The sequence below is a fragment of the Caloenas nicobarica genome, chromosome 1 (assembly GCF_036013445.1).
Source record: "Caloenas nicobarica isolate bCalNic1 chromosome 1, bCalNic1.hap1, whole genome shotgun sequence".
NCBI lineage: Eukaryota > Metazoa > Chordata > Aves > Columbiformes > Columbidae > Caloenas > Caloenas nicobarica.
This window is the reverse complement of record NC_088245.1, coordinates 44721719-44742596: the sequence shown is the minus strand read 5'-3', so window position 1 is coordinate 44742596 and position 20878 is coordinate 44721719. Positions and strand designations below refer to the sequence as shown.

The 20878-nt window shown below is 37.8% G+C and overlaps 1 protein-coding gene across 1 annotated transcript in view; it reads right to left on the bottom strand.

The window, feature by feature from the left end:
* The window catches only part of ANKS1B (ankyrin repeat and sterile alpha motif domain containing 1B), a 434418-nt gene that overhangs the window by 267547 nt on the left and 145993 nt on the right, over nucleotides 1-20878 (bottom strand). Inside the window, exon 11 of the mRNA XM_065627452.1 lies at nucleotides 11381-11517. Coding sequence (XP_065483524.1) covers nucleotides 11381-11517 — 137 coding nt within the window. The remainder of the gene's footprint in view (nucleotides 1-11380; nucleotides 11518-20878) is intronic.

Sequence of the window (20878 nt, the reverse complement as noted above, 5' to 3'; positions counted from 1 at the left end):
CTAATAAACGCTTGCAAGGTCTTGGGTGGGGTAGAGGGGTGAAACAAACAAACAAAAAAAACCCCCAAACCGTTCTGAAGCTTCTTTTATAGATCAGTTACTTTGCAAGTGCTCACAGATTTTAAAAACATGTCCATCAAGAAATAGCTATGACTTGCTCTGGAGACACAGGTTAGTGATAGAAATCTAGAGTGATTTTCAAAGATGATTATGGAAGCTAGAAACATGCTTTCTGTCTGCTCATGCCAAAATGCAAATACAAAATACCTCCTGTATTATTTTGAGCTTTGACATTATTATTATTAATTCAGAGAAACGTATCTCAGTTTAATACATTTTTCCAGTCTAAGGATTTTGTACAGAACCTCACACAGCCTCTAGTGCTTTACAGCATAACACTTCTGCTATATTGTCTGGAGTTAACAAGGTCCATCTGTCAACATGCACCAATAATTTTTCTACATAATTACACAGGAATCTAGCATCTGAGCCTTTGTAACTAGCTAGAGGAGCCTTTTGCACCTTTGCTGGGTCCTGTAAAATGTTATGTTACTAAATTATGTTAGTTGTTCATTAATATATGCCAAGAGAGATGCAGTAAACCAGTTGGTGTTGACTGCATCCCTCTACCTGTGTCTCTCTAAAGTACAGTTTGCACAAAGATGGTAGAAAAAAAAATTGGATTATTTCTACACTTAGGATAAATTCGGTTCCAGATTTAGATAACTAAATTTATAGCATAGCTGTTTATATCTATACTGGGTATCTAAGCTCCCATTACAGTCAACTGAGATCTAGTCAATACAATCAATAGAGTCCAGAGAACAATTCACCTCACCCTAGTCACTTGTCTTAATACATGTATCTGCCATCACTGGAGATGCCCTGGGGCATCCCACCTGGCCTCCAGCTGCCATCCAGAAGAGCGCAGTTCTCCCCTATGTAGGTCCTGTATTATATCTCACAGCCTCCATGTGCATTTCAAAGACACATTTATGGCACCTCAAATGACATTAGATGCCGATTTTTAGTAACTGAATTGAATCTTACATCTCTGCTAAGTCTGACGGGAGATCAGATATCCAAATCAGACAGAGAATCTTATGTACGGAGGTGTTTTAGTCTTAGACTGAATCTCACCTCTAGCTCACATGCAGACACACTGGATACCTTACTTCATTTGTTATTATAGAATATGGAGTCAAATTCCAGTCTTATTGGCAGATTTTGTAGCCAGCAATTAACAAGTCACTTACCGGAGTCTTGTACCTTGGTTTCTTGGATTGCACCTGCCAAAGCCACTTTTGAATTTTATTTACCAAGATGACCCCAGATAGGACCTGAATAATTCTAAGATTATTTACTATATGGAATACCAATGAAGTCAGGGGTCAAGGTTTTATAGCTGTGGAGATTGTGCAAACACAAAACTCTGTCCCAAAGAGATGATGATTCCTTTAGGCTTTGTATCAAAACCAGCTTTGTCAGTCATTACATGTTTGCCTCATACTACTCAAAAAGTCTGCATACACTTAGATAACCTTTGTGAAATCACAGCGTACTTACAGCTTGACTTCACCCCACTAAGTCTGCTACATAACCACATGCAGATCTCTCCTTAAGTAGATTTACTTTATTCATTACATTAATGTATTTAATTTACTATCTTTATGACTGGTTTTATTTACTTCAAAATGTTTCTTCATGACTACCATTTCAATTGTGATGATACAAACCTAGAAAACCCTACACTATCCTAAAACATCACACTAAATCAGGCTAATGAATAAACCTTATCATCAGTACAAAGTCCAAAATAAATCAATATAAAGCTTTAAAGATATTGCAATAACAAGATTTAAATAACTTTCAAAGCAGGTCTGTTAAGAAGAATATTTTCATGTTTTCATGTCAGTAGCAAACATCTACCAATGAAAGCTACCACTTTGAACACTGCAAATCAGGAGAGGCATCAAAATACACATACTGAATTGCCTTTCTGTTTAAAAGGCAAGTAAGGACTTACTTAATGCTCCCATGAATGGAAGTTCCATGAATATTCAAGGCTGCCATGACTCACATGTAACACTATGAGCATGTAAAGGATCATTCAAATATTTAACATAACATTTAGCAGAGGGGCTAGGACAAAATTCCTTTCTCAATTTAACATAAAAATATTTAACTAACTTTGGAGCTCTCTGAAGTACAAGCAGTGACTCCACCTTCTCTTATCCTTCAGATTTGCGTACATAGCACCATCACAATCTGTAAAGAATTAATTCTCACAACGCTCCTTTGCACTATGGCAGAGCTATTAGCCCCATTTTACAGGTGCTGAACTAGGGTATAGACCTCTCCAAAGGGATGTGCGGCTCATTAAGTCACTGAGAACCAATGAGATTAGAGGACATTCTGGAGTGCTCCTGCCAAATTCCAGCTTCCCTACGTAATGTAAAAACTGGTTTCAGTTGGCTTATAGCATGCAGGAAATGTGTGATAGAATAGAGAAGTGAACCTGTGTTCTCAAATTCTAGCTAGCACATAAAATACAGACTTACTAAAGAAAGTAAGAGGCTGTAGCCCCTTCTCCAGGCTCATCTCACATGCGTAACACAGTATGAGTGTAGACAAGTGGCCACATAAATCCCTTATCTGGTACCTGCCCAGATGATTTGATTCTTCTAATTCTCTGATGAACTCACTCCTACTTCAGAAATTTTCCTTTTTCTAGCTTCCTTCTTTCTTAAGACCCCATTCTCTTTCTACACACTCATCTTCCCTTTCGCTCCTTTATTTTTCTCAGTTTTCTCCTGTCTAGTGTTATATTCCCTCCAAAACTACTTATTTTACTCTAAAACACCCTTCACAGTACCCAAGCTGATTCCAGTTCTATTTGGTCTTCCAAAACTTGCTTCTTTGCTTTTTCTGTGGTTTTGTCATCAAGGTCTCCCAAAGGAACTCCCTAACGGTCCTATTTCCCACTGACTTCATCAGTCACTACATCCCTCTCATTGTCCTTCAATGTATCCAATTTAAATCTCTGCCCCCCTTTCAAATACAACTTTCACATCACTTTTTTGGTTTCTTAGTCTCTGTCTTCTGTCTCAACATCTCAACATACCATCTCTGTTTCTCTTTTTGTCTCTTTTGTTCATGTACATTTACATAAAATCCCATAATGTTAAACTTTTTGTTAGTAAAATACAGCCTGTGAGAAGACAGGCTTCTTCACTTACTCCTGTCCTCAGCACCTCAGTTTTGTTTTGCAGAAATCAGCAGGTCTGACACATTCTCATCAGTAAATGCTGCTGCCAAGAGTTATTTGATTTATAGGATCTGAAATAAGATGATCAAGTGGCCTTGAAATTGCAAAAACTGGAGATTACAATGGATCTGGGTTTGATTCCTCTGTGTCACCTATGAGTGAAAGATTGCACTGAACTGTTACTAGACCCCTGAATAAATTATTCTATCAAGTCTCGAAATACCATGTTAAACAAGCTGAAGATACATTGTCTTTTTAATAAGGTAATCTTAAGGCAATCTAATTTTCTCATTTTTTTCATTTCATTTAATTTAATCTTATCTTAAATTATGACTACAATTAAAAATAATGCATAGGCAGTTTCAGCACCTGTCTTGGCATTCTTGTTTTTACTTCTCAACATCTTAATTTAGTTTATTGCAAGCATCCACAACAGAGAACTTACAAGCTCATGGGAATTTAAAAAAAAAAAAAAAAGGCAGCAATAAATAAAAGTTCTTACTGTTATTTAACTGTAGATCCTTTTCATTACTAAATGCATTTTAAAACTAAACTCCTTTTTAATGGCATCATAGTGCCTGAGTCCTAGGAATTTCTGTTTGACTGATTTTTAATTTAGAGAAAGATGCTTCTTTCATCCTGCGTGAGCAGCAAGTGCTTACTTCTTTACAATAATCTCAGGGCCTATCAGCATATATTGATCATTTCACCATTAGCGACACACTCAAGGATGGCAGACACATAGCTCCTCCCTGTAGCCTGCGGTTAGAAAGTCATGCAATGTGAATATAGGTACCAGATATCCCAAGAGTTTTCTGTTCCTGCGGTTCTAGAGTTCTCTGTGCCTGTTACAATAACTCCTCTTTTAGCTCTCCATTGGAGTAAGTAACTAAAGGTCAGGTGGCTGCTGCACCTCTTCCATCTTCCAGCCCTGGTCTTCTATCAGATGACAAATCAGACTGGGAATAAATAAGGAAAAGAACTAATCTTCTCTGAGTTTCCATTTTCCTTGGCTTCTGCCTTCATTTTAATTGCAAGCCTATTGCTTGTGAGGTGCAGCAGTCCTGGATGCTAAAAACTATAACATGTTTGTAGTCATTTCCCTCTTTGACAGATGTGACCAGATTTTGAAGATACACCATTATTCCTGCACTTTTGGAGAGGGAGAATTTTACAGGACCAAAACTATACTCTGGACTGTGTTAACAATTGAACAGTATAGATGACAACCTTCCAGAGCTCAGCAGTTTATTTTACTAGTGTAGATGTACAAATATACCTTTTGCCATCTGAACTACCTTTACGCTTGGGATTTCACCAACTGGGTCTGTTACAAGTTCAGCTATGAAAAATATTCTATTCTTATGTATGATTTCTGCTTATATTGAATCAGGAAACACAACCTAGAGACTCTTCCCATAGGCAACCAACTTCAATCAAGAAAACATATGCATGTAGAAGTGATATTCTAAAAACATAACACTCCTGACAATAAGGAGTGTTCTACTTTAATTTATACTTGTGCTTTAATATCCTGTTGAACTGCAATTAAATGCACTCACACATACTGTTTGCTGTTTTCATTAGTACTGTGTATTAGGTAGATGTGTTTATGTTTTCATATTGTCTCGGCTCTAATTAAAATAATCTAAATAGAATTATGTTTTATAGTTACTTGTCAAAGAAGATCTTCTATAATGCATCTCTTTAATAATACTTTGGTTAATGTTGTTATTAAGTAGTCACAATGCCCTAAGCAATTTTTTTTAAATATCCTCCTCTGGAGCTGTTACTTGTCTTCTACCCATTAATTTTGCAGTAAAACAGGAGGGGCAGGGGGGGACAGTCCTGTGAGACAGGGGCAATCAGTCCTGTGAGACAATTGCAACCATAGCCTTTTTTGTAACTGGTACTCAGTATTTCAGAATAAGAGAATTTTATACTGGCTGTCCTCTTTTCAGAAACAGAAGATCAATTGCTAACCACATCTTAACAGCATTGACAGTATATCTTTTACTTGTTTTCTTTTTTTTTTTTCTTAAGGGCTATTTAGGAGCTTTATTTATCTGTTTGATTCTTTGTTTATTCATTTCAACATCATTAGAATGAGAAGATATCAAACCGTGTGCAGTATATTTGCATAGACACTTCAAAGGTTTACAAACAAATCTATATATAATTTTCTGAAATATATGTCTATACCTAGAATCAAGGTCATTGACTGCTGTCAACTACTCCGAAGTGCTTGCAGCCCTTATGGGTATCTGCAGCCTTGGAAACACTATGTAACACGGGAGAAATTTACAGACCAGGTACACTAATGATGAGGGCTGAATCTGCCCACCCGTGGACTGTTAAATACATCTTTATTTTAGTGGGGTTTGGGAATGCTCAGCGTCTTTCAAATGTCCAGCACTTTTCAGAATTTCATAAAATCATGTACAAAGAGGTGGCTTTTACCTTGGAAAGGATGGGTTTGATCCCCTCAAAAATCATAACTCTCAGTAAAGTCTTTTTTAAGTCTTATTTGTCTCTTGTGCTAAGCACAGACACAGCGCTTGGTTGCACAAGGTCCAGCACCAAAATATACTAGAAAAATAAGTGTGCACCTAAACAGGAAGCATAGCAGGCCTGCACAGTATTTTCCACGGTGATTTTCCTGGTTATTCCCTGCCTGGCTGAGCATGTTGTAACTTGGGCCCAGCACAGAAAGCCATTCATAGGAGAATGAAGGTCCTTACAGCCCAGCTGTCCTGCGATCTCATTCAGAAAGTCAGTGGTGAGAATTTATTGCATAACTGTGTTCCCCAGTCCTCCTTTTTATGGTAAAGTGTAACAAAGCAGACTTTTTGTGTCAAAAAACAAGTTCAGTAGATGCGGCGCATTTATGCGCTGATACAACAGCCTGCAGTGAGGATTTCACTGCAGTTTGCAGAGACAGGCATGTACCAACTCAACCAAAGTATGCCAAGGGATGCATTTCACTGGGGAAAAACTAAGGGTACAGTAGTGGAGTGTTAACAGAGGAGAGGAAGAAGGGTTATTTCACCACAGGGAAATAATGACACTAATCCAATTGAAAATCCTGTTTATGGAACAATTAATTCTGAAAATGTATTTTCTAGAACTGTTAATTTCCAGAGCTGCCTCTAAGATGATTTTGTTTGGTTTTGTTCAAAGTAACTCATGCATCTAAGTGCAAAAAGGATGAGATATAACTTCCTTGAATATAAATTACTGTCACTTTTTAGGTCAACTAGAGTGTCTCTGGAGCACAAATGTCCTATGGTTGGTCTGCACATTCATGTCCAGGCTGCTACAGGGGGTGGAATATCATGGTCCCTGTCTTTCCCTATGCCTAGATGAACTGCATCTACATAGTTATGCCAGACTCACTGTGCATGCACAAAATAGTTGTACATTAAGCAAGGCACACCTGGTAGCCCAAACAAGTGGGATAAGTCTATCAGAGGCTACAGATGTCCTGCAGGATTCTATTGCTGCATGCAGAAAAATGAGACAATTAATTTTGTCTTCTAACATTTAAGCTATTATCTTCTATTATACTTCTAGATGTCTTAGCCAGAGGAACAATGAATCACAGATGGAATTGTAACTTTGTTTGAAGAGGTTAAAAAGGATAAATAGAAAAAAATGATGACTAAAGACAGCACATCCAAACCCACAAGAAAAAAATACATATTTTAATGAATAGATTACTGCGGATCTTAGCAATAAAACCAGCAAGAACACGGTGATGAAATTTCATTATGTCAGAAACACTGAAATTTTCTGTTCCTTTGTATTTCCATCAGAAGCCCTCTTTATCTCACTGAAACAACACTCCTAGGGTGTTTAGTTATTCACATAAAATAGGAAAAATACAAATTCATGATGGATTAAATTCAAGTTACTTCGAAATAATCCACATTTAGACATCAAAAGCTGTACCTACAGTTAGCTGTTTGAAATATATCCTAGAAAGACAAGAAGAGAATATGCAAATGCTGGTTTACATTTAATACAGAATTTAAAAGGTGGGAAGTCGGAATTCAATGAGAATTGGCCAATGACCCACAAATGAATAGCAGTGGCAAAAGAAACAGTCTCAGAAAAAAAGGCACTCTTTCACCCTCTATGTATATCGCTTATTTGTTCAAACGGAGCTGAACAAATAAATGAGAGTCTTATTAAATTGAGTGGCTAATACAAAAAATACACAAAGCATCACATGCAGCCTAATTTTGTTCAGGCTTTATCCAGACCGGTAGCTATTGGAACTGGGGTAGAACAAGTTCAGTTTTACTATCCCTTTCTAAAATTTCAGTCTGATAATGTAAGTTATATTTTACTATATGTATCAACATAACTAAGTTAAAATTTGAAAGCCTAAAACTTCAGAGGATTTTAGTTAACTCATAAACCTACTTGGTCTCCTACCACATCTTAATTTTTTCTCCCATGAGCTGTTAGTATTATGTCTTTAACTTTAAAGTGTATTACTTTTTCGAAGTCTTCATTAACTAGCAATTCTTGAGTTACAAACTTACTAAGACTTGTCTGGACAATCTGGAAAAAAATTATCAAGTCAGTCAAACCCTGAAATAAATTTTGTTTGTTTCTTACCTGCATATATGCAAATAGTCAATCAACTATCTTTTTCAGAGACTGACCTTGTAAAAATTTGAAAACAAGACATGTATTTGCAAAATCTTAGATCACAAGTGGAAGCCACAGGTAAGGTGCACAGATAAAAGAGCCCACAGATCCCTGACTTACTATTCAGTGTGCTAGCTTCAGGACTGGAAGCAGTCGAGGCGGGTGGTACTGCGGCACTGAACTTATTACTGCTCCTGAAATCTGAGTTAGTATCTCCCCAGAGTACTGCACTGTGCTGTTTCAGTTAAAATAGGCTTCGGCTTTATTAATAGTACATTGAATAGAACAGTTTAGACATATCCAAAGAGAGTTTTAGATAGTTTTTTAGAGAGCAACAGAATCTCAGAAGAGAAGAGTAGTAGGGTCACAACAAACACAGGTTTCTCACCTCAAAATCATTATAATTAATGGAAGAAAGGATAAATTTCTAGAAAAGTGAGTGAGAGGTTGGGGCAAAATAGAAATTTGTGATGGTATGTTTTTAATATAAGAAGGGGAATAATTAGGGCCAGGTTAAGAGACAACTAGAAGAAAAAAGACAAAAAAAGTTTGGGTGTGCTCTGGGGAATCCCTTAACTGTCCATGACCCAGACCTCTCAAGATTCACACATTGTGTATGAGATAGTTCCTGTCACACACTTCCCAGCTGTGGTACTTCCCCATGGGCTGGCAGTGCAGCATCACGGCCTCTCTCCTCTTCTGGGAACTCTTCAGCAGGTGTAGCTGACAGAGTCCCCAACCAGCTGCGTTTGGTATGAGAGCGGCTGGAAGAGGAGAGAGGAGAGGCCTCTGTGCTGTGCTAAACCTCACATTCATACAAACATCTTCAAAATCTGTCATGTGCTGAAGCATGTATATGCACTGCCATCATGTGAGCTGGCACGCAGTCTTAGAAAGAAAAGGCCAAAGAAAACGGGAGGCAGAATGACCCCACCTCTGCCTTCAAACCCAGCTCACCAGGTTTCTCTTTCCACTCTCTGCTACTGCCTTTCCTCACCAGACTGGTGGGAAGAAGGAATCTTTGGTCCCCTCTGCTGCTGCTTACCCAGAAACACAGTGTTTCTCCTCACTGTGGGTAAACTGTTATACACACAACTCTCCAGGAAAGATAACTAAGGCTACAAATGAAAATAATATGAGTTGAAAGGCCAGACTTCCCCGGCAGTTTCATCCAAGCTACCAAAGCCTGCCTAATGCAAAACTAGCTGCTGAAGAGTTTCCCATTCTGCCTTTCACTGGCACCTTCCTGTGCTCGATGCATAAGACATATGAAAAGGGGAAAAGAGTGACAGCTGTTTTGGAAATTTATATTATCCCTGTATAGATCTGTTTATTTTGTTAGAAAAGTGCAAAAAGGCCCTGGCAGACAACAGAAAATTAATTATTTTGCATGCATTGTGTAACACTATTCATTAGTTTTACATGAGTATTGAGAGGTCAGTCAAGAACAGAATCCCATTGTGTTAACCTTCAAAGAGCTTGCCATGTAATTGAATGCAGCAGGCATGGAATAAAGGAATTAAATATGCAGGCAAAATTAACACTAATGGTTTGCAAACATCGCATTGCAAGCGTCTAGAACTTCTTTGTCTAAATTCTTGGTTTGAGATTTTGGGGGAAGGCAGTGAGGTAAGCGACAAAAAAAAAAAAAGAGGAAGAATACTGAAGCAATGCGCATAAAACACATGGAGAAAGGAGAAGCATAATGGGATCTGAATGCTATACTGCATCCACCTTCTTGTGTATTAGTGCATAGATTTACAACATGCATTAAGTAGAAGCCTACGTGTGCTTTTCTGCTGTTGTTTTCTGCATAGGAGGTATGCCACATGTAGGGCCACATGAGAGACATTTTAGCAAACGTGGTAAAGTTCTGACCATAGATATTGCACAGCTAGCTTTTGTTCTGCAGAACTGTGAGAATACTGGGAATCAGTAAATGGTATGAATTAAATTTGGAAATAGCTCCCCAGAATCTGCTGAATCCATTCAGAGTTAACTAGCAGGAATAACATCACCATTCACTGTTCTGGGTCCATCTGTTGGCAATATCATGATGGAAACAGCTTTTTAAATGCTATTTTCAATAAGCTATCACACAACAGCTTGTTCCAACAATATTCCAATACCTTTCTGTTTGCTTGCTGCCTACTATAAAAAACATCTTAGCGGGAAGGAGGCATTTTGGTACTCTACTGGTGTAGAGTGGGAGGGACAGGGAGACTACAGGAACAAGCAAAACGAGGAATAACTATAAAAAGAGAAAAGGAGAAGAAGCTGTTATTTTAGACCCACTGCAATCTAGATTTAAACCAGAATGTGGAAGCCAAACTACTGTCACAGAGGGATGGGCTGCACCACCCAGTTAGAATGCTTGTGCAATGACAGTGTCAGCCACAGGAAACCAATAGCTCCCAGAGAGAAATGGCAGGTGCATCTTGTAATTTTCTTTAATTCTGCAGGACCTTCTGAATTGTGTGTTCCAATGAGTACTGAAAAGAAGATGACCTCCAACACTGTAACACACTCACTTGTGCAGCATCAAAACAATCTGCCCTATATAATTTTCACCAAAATATCACATATCCATCAGCTTACTTCTCAAGTTACATAAATGCCATCATACTGATGAAACAAAGCCTGCATCCACTAGCATCAAAGAGGCTCAGTTGCAGAGTTCAGACCAAAAAAGTTTCACAATTAGTCAATTCAGTGTGTAGTAGTCATAGCTAGCTTTTACACACATAATATCATGCTTGTTTAAGCAGGGAACTAGATAATCTCCTGAGGTTCCTTCTGATGTATGTTATCCTATGATCCTGTGATTCCAAGATAAACTATGCTGATTACCTCTATATTACTGAATCGAGTTCTATTTTTTTTTTTAAATTTTAAAGCTTTTATTTTAAAAGGCTGTACTCCTTAAAGAATTAAAAGGGGCACTCAGGTCTCCCATGCATTAAGCATCTTGTTTACCAAACACTACTAGAAATACATATAGTTAGGACAAAAATCAAGAAGCAATACTATACAAGAAGGTAAACTAAAGAATATATGAAACATTATGGGACCATGTAAATGGAGATACAGAAAGAGAAAACCTGAAAAAGTAACAGTGAATTAATACTAATAAAAACAGAACATAAACTTGGAAGAAAACTAATAGTGCACAAAAATACAAAATATTACATAAAGAATCAATTAATCATTCATGCTATAAGAAAAATGTATTGATATCTCTCTGTACATTGTTTGGCTCACTCATAGAATATTAAATCTTCTCCTGCTATCCAGATTGCTTCCTAAGTACAAAAATTATTTTGTTTTCTGTTTATCTGGATTTGACCTATTCATATGTGTATAGTGATAATATCCTCTTAAAAGACATGCATCACAGCCTGCTTCTAAAATGAAAGATACAGCTAATAAGAGGATGCTATGGTGATCACCTACCTGAGGACGAATAACTTTCACTATGTTTTTAAGTGCAGTGTCTGGTGATGGAGGAGAGCAGTCAGGTGTTGGGCCTGTAGAGCTGTTTCTATGGTTACCAGATCCTGGTGCGGTAATTGCTACCTGAGGTGCATTATCTGTGAATAAAAATAGCACTTATGTGAACTTACAAATACTTCATACATTTTAAAATAAAAAATTATTTTGAAACCAGAATGCTACCCAGAACACTATTTCAACTTACAAAATTTATTGTAATTTAAGTGGATTTGGTAAGGAAGGTATTGCGTATCTACACTTATTTTATGAGCTCACACATTAATTCTATGTTAAGGCAGGATGTAGCACTCTTTTATACCTAAATAAAATAAGGCACAAACCAAACACAAATATTTTACTTTTGTTACCCTGAATTACTGATTGTGGATCCAAATACTACACTGTGAAAGGGTGACTTAAAAGGGAACTTTCTAATGCAACTCATATATCAGCCTGGAAAAGCCTAACACAGAAGACCTAGGCTCAACAAGTTGTATAAACATATAGAGCATGTGAATAGCCACCAGCAACAGCTTTCTGGGACACTGTGAGCAACATAACAGATCAGCAAGGATTAATTGCATGAAAATGTACTTGGCTCCTCTGGTGAAATTTCCATCCTCTGTAGAGCTTTGCACTGCAGTAGCTACCTTACTAGCAGTATCTCAGCCAGACAACCTACAGCTGGCTTAAAAATGTCTATGTACCTGCAGGTACACAGGAAACTGCTGTTCGGACATATTTTGTGATGCTGTTACCATTTTATGGCACTGTGAAGGACCATTAAGGGAACTTAAAATACCATCCTTACCTTCTCTGAATGTTCTTAATGCTGTTTGAACAATGTAAAGTTAGTGAAAATCAGGTCAGACGATAGGACTATGAAATAAGGCATAGCTTCCCAGCTATGATGGTAACCAAGCACCAGAATGACTTAGCAGGAGACCAAAAGCTCCACATTAATTCATGCCTTTAGAACTGTATTATTAAAGAAATGCTTTGGTTCAGATTCTGGGGAAAATGCCATTGCCTGTGCACAGCTACAGTGGCCCTTACAGTGTCTGTGAGTTTATAGAGTACCTTTCTTTGTGGGCCACAAAAACGTGCTTTGTGTTCCTAAATGTGCCATAACACCCATGGCTCTGCATTAAGACAACGATTACATTCAAATCTCATGTCTGTGGGCCTCAGCTGACCGCCTGCACAGTTCACAGAAGAAAGCTTATTTATTTGTAATTGAGATGGATCTCCAATATGTGCTTCCACTCTGTGGGCAAATCCACTCCAGAAAAAAACCCAGACTCCAAATAAACAAAAGCAGGTCCAGTGCTGTAAGCTGGAGAACTTTTGCCTAACCAACTTCTGCAAGAATACACACGAGCTCCTCCATCTGCACCGGCAAATACCTGTGAAAGCATTGTGCCAAATGCCACTGTGAAAGAAATGACGGAAACTTCTTCCTCTCAGTCCTACTGACCTGAAATAATTCTTGGAAGTGTAACAAAGATATCAAAGGGGAGGAAATACCCAGTTACATTAATGTAGCTAACATAAAATAATGAGGAATAATTGCAAGAATGTAAACTTTCTGGCCTTTCAAACTTACAGATACTTTCATCGCGTGGATGATTCTAAGAAATACTCCATGTAGAAACACGATGTATCCGGATAAGGTCTTAAAGTTTCTAGTCAAATACAGACTGACAAACTGTTCTTACAAAGCAAATATCAGATTGAAATGTTTCAGCAATATTGTTACAATTAATGAAAGGGTAAATGAAAATTCAGGTGGCAGTTTGGCAGACATCCAAAACAGCAACATCCCCATAGATAACCTCAGATGTTTCCTGACATCTGACAGGGTGAACCCTCCCTGTCACAGAAAAAGACAATTCCAACATAGATGAAAAGTGTCTCATCAAAACTGCCAGTCCTTTTGGTACGCAGTATTAAAGCAGGGCTCTTCTTGCAAGTGTGCAGGGAAATCTTGGATCTGAATTAACTCCATTCAGAAAATAATACATGTACTTTAATACCATGAATCAAACACATTTTTAGACAGCCTTAGAAAGGAATTGTAGGTGAATCCTCATAATATCCCTGATATAGAAGGACTTAGACGACATTCCAGAAAGCCTAAAGTCTCTCTTACGCTTTCCTGTCTGACCTGGTATGTAACTGAAAAACTATTCACATGCAGCACGTGAATGAGTATCCTGTGATCTGAAAGCCTAGCTCATCAAAGAAGGGACAGGGATTTGACAAGAAGACACCCCACCAAGGCCTTGCCATACTCTTTGGAAATCTCATAGTGAGGATGAAGGCTAAATATGAGTGCTAGGAGCATCTTAGCTGAGTTGGAAGTGTCATCCTGTTTTGTTACAGAACATGAAATATCATCTTCTTTCACTCTATGGACAGACTCATCAATAGATAATTATCAAAGAACCTCCCCGACTGAAGAATCAGAGACCTTCTTTGAGAGAGCCATTCACTGTGTTTGTGGAGATACCAAACAAGGGACTATGCTGCTGCTGAGACGTGATAATCGAGGCACCATCTAGGGAGCTAAGAAATAACTTCCAGAGTGAAAAGCATTCCACGTTAATCTAAGTGTAGTTAGTGCACTTATTTACTTACTGGTGGGACAAACAAACAGAACAATTGTCTCTGACAAATAGCTGTACCTGTAAAGAACACAAACTCGCCAGCACTTCAGCAGTCCCGGAGTTTCCATGGCTGTGAAAGCTGGGTGGCCGCACTGTAGCACAGCTGCCCTTTAGCTGTTCAGCACATGAAAGCCTTGCAAGTGAAATCAGGAAGTCTTGTGGATATGGAAGTATCTCAGAGATGCATCACTCCAAGGACAGATAGAAATACAGATTGGTGCTGATGGTGATGAATACGGTTTTCTGCCCACCATTTAACTCTGTTTCAAGCCTTGTGATATTCACTTCAGCTTAGTTTATGCACAGTTTAAATATGCATAAGAGGTTAACAGAGGGGTCAAGGTATATGAAGATTTTGGTCTTTCCACAGGAAAGCCTTCTTGTTGATGCTCTTCAATGATAGGTCACTACAGTCTAGGCTTTGCTCCGAGATACAGTCCCACCTGAGATGCATCAAACTGACTGGGAATGACATTCTTGGAACGAAAATTTATTGGAAGATATTCCTGAGGGGTGGCAGGGCTGTTATATACCCCACTGTATAGGGCTGAGAAAAACTTTTCCAGCTACACTGCATGCATACAACTACAACCAATTGAGGAACATATATAATACACTGCAATCTCAAAAAAAAGAGTAGCTACAGTATTTCCTTACAAGGGAAGTGGTAATTCAAAAAAGGATAGTGCTTTTGGAATCTAAAAATAGTTTTGCAAAAAAAAAAAAATTCTTTGAAATAAACATCCCATAAAAAAGAAAAATACAACTGCTCAGTATTTCATGCCTTCACTACTTTCTAAGGGAATGAAGTGTCTGGCATGTAATGGTTTCTTGAGAACAATTCCTTTATTGTGGATAACTGTTTATTTTCACAGTATGATCTTCCCATTAGGCAAACAATAACCATTTACTACCTATGTATGGTCAGTCAGAGAGAGGATATCACCATTACATTAGTTCCTGTGACAAATTTGGGTGACTTCTTTGCTTATGTATACAGTACTCATAGTTTCTTTAAGAAGAGATTTGAGTATATTTTATTTTGTAACTAAATCATTTAATAACTATGTTTTCATTTTCATTTTTCTTCCTCTGGTAACAAAACTAAAGCTTTTTTTTTTCCCCTTAGGTAACCAAAATGGTAATCCCATAAGTTTCAGTGGAACATTTCATGGCAAAGAGAACTTGGAAATGTGAGAACCTACCACATTTACCTAGGAAAGATTAGCTCCCATGATAAGTTTCTGATAGCTGCTATAGATGGGGCCAACAGGGACATATTAATGGCTGTCATTCTCTTCTAGTTCTTGGCTCAAATTGCAATAAGCTAAGAGATGTTTCTGTACAAGCCAGATAACATTAGGCTGCTGGGATCATGTGGCAGCTAAAAATTATGGAACTGCAGTGTGCTCTAACAATATTCCTTCCTGCCTCCATTGAACACGAGAAACTGTCACAAGGATTACGTAACTGGAGCATATTCTGATTTTTAAGAATGGCTACTGAGGACTGTCCATCCTCCATTTCCTTTGCTTCCCAGCAAAGGAAATAGAATAAGATAGGATGCAGAAAATATACTATGTTATGTTTTCTATGTCCAGAATAACCAAATTAAGTTTTTAAATTCAGGTTTTGTATTAAATGGACTCATCTAGTATGGACTATAAAAATAGCTATGCTGATTTACATCTTGGAAATTCTTACTGATTTGCTTTGGTGTTCGGTTGATTGATTGGTTTAGCATACAAGGTTTTAACAGACAGAAAGTGTTACGATGCCATCATGAGCACAATTACGATTAACCACCTCATGGACATATGAAAACATATGGTGATTCTTAAATTTCTCACAGGATTAGATAGGTTTCCACATTTCAAATCCTGACACCTCTTAGAATTATTTTTGCTACTTTTCCCAGTTTTTGAAGTATTTACAGAAGACGCAGACTCAGTATTTGCAGCAACGGTCACACTAGCACTTCATATGCCTTGCCTATGCTTATTAGTCTTTTCCTTATGCATCAAAAGACTGTAATTACAAATGATGATGGCACTGCTTGGAAGTTGAAGGTCAGGTTGTTCCTACCAGCACTTAAAAAAATGTTTTTACTCTCAAGTCATACAAGCATTGTTTAAATTAGAGCTACACCCTCTGATTATGGACTGGTGGCTTGATTTCAGTTACACTAAAATCTATTGATATTGAATCAATTCCACCAAATTGAGAAAAGCAGATTGCAGATTAGCTTTTTACTGGTCTATTCCAGTTGTTCTATATTTCACCAACAGTTATTTTATATATCCTTACACGAAAATAATAAAAAGAAATTTCATAGTATTGAAACAGAGCTAATTCACTTTTTAAAAAATTTACTAATAATAGTTTTTAAGTAATTTGATAAGGGAAATGTTTATTTTCTACAGCACCTTTTTACAAGAACATTAAGGGAGCAAGGAAGCAGCAAGATAAACACTTCACAAAATCTATTCTTCACCACACTGTTACATATAATGCAATAGTGAAAAAATATGCTTTTTGTGCCTAGTGTTCAGCTTTGTCTGTTATCCAGTTCAATATTATTGAAACGTAATTAATACAAGAATACGGTTATCTTGTTCATAAAAATGTTTAATCATGAAAGTACACTAACCTCATGTCTCATATAAAAGATATTATATAGGAATTAACATCATAACCAATTCTTTCATAGGAAGAAAAGTTGGTCTGCTAACACTGACATTATATGTACTCAGTGATTCATTCTCAATGCAGTCTTTCAGTACAAAAAGAATCACAGAATCACAGAATGTTAGGGTTTGGAAGGGACCTCAAAAGATCATCTAGTCCAATCCCCCTGCCGGAGCAGGAATACCCAGATGAGGTTACACAGGAAGGCGTCCAGGCGGGTTTTGAATGTCTCCAGAGGAGACTCCACAACCTCCCTGGGCAGTGTTCCGTCACCCTCACTGTGAAGAAGTTTCTTCTCATATTTAAGTGGAACCTCTTGTGTTCCAGTTTGTACCCGCTGCCTCTTGTCCTATCATTGGTTGTCACCAAGAAGAGCCTGGCTCCATCCTCCTGACACTCACCCTTTACATATTTACAAACATTAATGAGGTCGCCCCTCAGTCTCCTCTTCTCCGAGCTAAAGAGACCCAGCTCCCTCAGCCTTTCCTCACATGGGAGATGCTCCACTCCCTTAATCATCTTCATGGCTCTAAAAAGAAATTCTGAATAAAATGAAAACTACATTATGTAATGTGTTATACATGTCGAACTAATAGGAATGATTTCTGGAACAAAAATTCCGGGCCTAAAGTTAAACTTCTGTATTCATATGCTACTACAAAGAAATGGTATTTGTTCTCAATGTCTTGAGTGATTCAGAAACTGATCTTCATAATTGCAAGGTGGGATTTCTTGAAATACATCTACATTTCAGTGAGCATGCTAAGCTCTTCTTTAAGTCAATGAAAGCCAGTTAAAACAGTTAATTAATTAGAATTTATAATATATTCTATATCTAGATATACTATACTGAAGAAACATTACCTTAGAGGAACAAGCCTTGAACTTCATTGATTATAATAAGATATGCATTAAACAAAGTCTGGACAGCTAGCTGAGACAGTTCTGTTGCACACAAATAGGACAACATGGTTAACTAGTATCACATCAGTGGTCCAAGGAAATCACAGAATCATACGATAGTTTAGATTGGAAGGGACCTTAAAGATCACCTAGTTCCAATCCCCCTGCCGTGGGCAAGTGACACCTTCCACTGGACCAGGTTGCTCTCAAAGCCCCATCTAACCTGACCTTGAACACTTCCAGGGATGGGGCATCCACAGCCTCTCTGGGCAACTTGGTTCAGTGTCTCACCAGCTTCATAGTGAAAAAAATTCTTTCTTGTATCCAATCTAAATCTGCCCTCTTTCAGTTTAAAGCCATTAACTCTTATCCTGTCACTACATGCCCTTGTAAAAGGTCCCTCTCTGTCTTTCTTGTAGTTTCCCTTTAGGTACTGAAAGGCCGCAATAAGTTATCTCCAGAGCCTTCTCTTCTCCAGTCTGGACAACCCCAACTCTTTCAGCCTGTCTTCATAGGAGAGGTGCTCCAGCCCTCTTATCATCATCATGGCACTCCTCTGGCCTCACTCCAACAGGTCCATGTCCTTCTCATGTTGGGGCCCCCAGAGCTGGATGCAGTACTCCAGGTGAGGTCTCACAAAAGCAGAGTTGGGGAAATCACCTCCCTCTATCTGTTTGTCACACTTCTTTTAAAGCAGCCCAGGATACGGTTGGCTTTCTGGGCTGCAAGTTCACATTGCCAGGTCATGTGCAGGGCATCTGCAAGAGGCTTTGCAGGAACTGTGGAATTTCACTGCCCAAGCACCAACTTGGGACACCCAAAAGCATTTCAAATGTCAACAGAGATCTATGTATGGGCAACCGAATCAAGGTCCTAAAATTATGGGGAATGAATCCCAACTCACACTCTTAAAATCTATAACCATTGTTCCCTAAAGACCTTTCTAAAAATAATACTTAATTTGTTTCTCCTGTCATGGTAAAAATATTGTAAGCTTTTTTTTTCCTGAAGTTTACAGGATGATGGGAGTTCAACAGAAGAGGGGAGTGCAAGGAGTATACGGTGACTGCTTTACACTTTTAAGGATCACTCAGATTTGATAATGGAGAAAGCAAAATGAAAGTGAATATTGTTTTCTCTTAGTATATTGTAAGAGAAAATTATGGTGTTATTTTACTGCTATCACCTATGAAGATGTCAGACAAAAGCATAAAAATGTTAACTGTTTAACTGAAACTATTAAAAGAAAAATCATGCACTGGGAATTTTGCTTTTACTGTGCTGTGTGACATCAGTAGTCAGTCAGCAGATGATTGTCTTCCTTCATACGGCATGCTGCATCGAGAAAAATGGCCTTATGCATAGTAATAGACCACATCACCATAGTTCAGCAAGTGTTTCATCAAGATTTTGAACCCACTATCTATGTACTGTGAGGACAAAATGCTCACTGGAACTTTTCTAATAGATTTTTTTTTCATAATGTACTCAAAGAAAAGGCACTATGTGTACATAATGCCACAATATTAACTGTTGGGCAGATACCAAGTATACCAACTAGAACATTTCCTACCTCAGCAAACAATATACCAAAAGCCAAAAGTCAGCCCATGTTCCAGTAATATAGTTATAATTAGATTTCACCTCAGAAATAAATCTCCACAATGGAACATACAGTTAATCTATAGTTCTCCACGTTCATTAGAGAAACACACTATCATCCTTTCAAAAATCTACTCTTAAGTCTGTATTAGCTGTTACATCAGTTATTTCTGCAATTTAGTGCAATGGCAATGGATCAGCAGATCAAAGCAGATGATCCTAGTAACAATCCATTTAAAGTATATGTGGGCTTGAATTTTTAGGACTATGTGCCATCTTATTTATTCTACCAAATACCCCCACCACACATGTACCTCACAGCTTCCAGAAGGACCCCATACTTTTGGTGCCCACCTGAAATGGAGATCCAGATCAAAAAGGAGTCTGATTTTTGTGCTCCAAAACCAGCCTGTGACTGAAGCAATGAATGGTAACTGGGAACTATCATTTATTTTAAATTCCCATCTAGTGTGTTGAACCAAAATGCAAATATATACTCAGCGTATTTTATTACCATATTTCAGTTATTCGTGGAGTCACTTAAATACTATATGGTCAGATTTACAATTTGCTATAAGAACAGAAGAAATGTACATTTAACTTTAGAAGCATGGACCAGTAATAATCTAGAACTAGATTATATGCTACACATGTAATGGTATGTAAAAATATTTACACTAAATTCTAAATCCCCTGAACATATTATACAAGACGCAAACAAAATGCTTAAATCACAAAGCATTATGACCTTGTAGAGCTTTATACTGTAGCCTTAGTGCCTGGGTACATTCGTACGCTGCAACTCTGGGAGAAAGAAAAAGGATGGCAATGAATTTGCACTTATATACGTATGCATAAATGTATACAGATACACCTGTATGCATATATAGACAACAACTGCAAAGGCTCCCTTTTACTAGTAAATAACTTCCTTTTATTCCTCAAGTTCTGCTCAGTGTGGAAGATTTCATGCAATGTTTCAAACTACTTGAAGGCATGCCAAAACCTTGCATCTGTTTTGGACACCCCAGCATCAGGATAATGCAAAAATGTGACGAAAGCTTCAGATAGCTTAGTGTTGTCTGGGATGGAAATGCTTTTTAGTGTGGTATCAAGACAGACCTAAGTTTGGTTAGTTATAGCAGACTCAATTTGCTAAGCTATTAGAAAACTACTACAGAAACACTTATTGAGCCTGGCAATTTCTATGGGTTTGGACCCGTCTTTAGAAAAAAAATGTTGGAATGCCTTTGTATATGTTATATGTCCTCCTATATGGAGGCACAAAGCTCTGAAAAGAACACGGGAATGCTAATCAACTGTCTTGGACAGAAATTAATCATAACCACAATAGAAATCTTGAAGAATACAAAAGGAGATAATATGGAAATAGTACTTCTTCTGAAGGATCAGTCCCCAGTGACTGAATATACATACACCTCCTTGCAGAGGTCACGGTTACTGGTTACACGGTTACTTCACTGAGTGGCTAAGAAATAAACAGGTTAACATAGGTCACATCATGGATGGTACTATAAGGAGTAGATTTTAGTGTTCTTCAATAATAAGGGAATTATCACCTAGTCCTTTAAAAAGC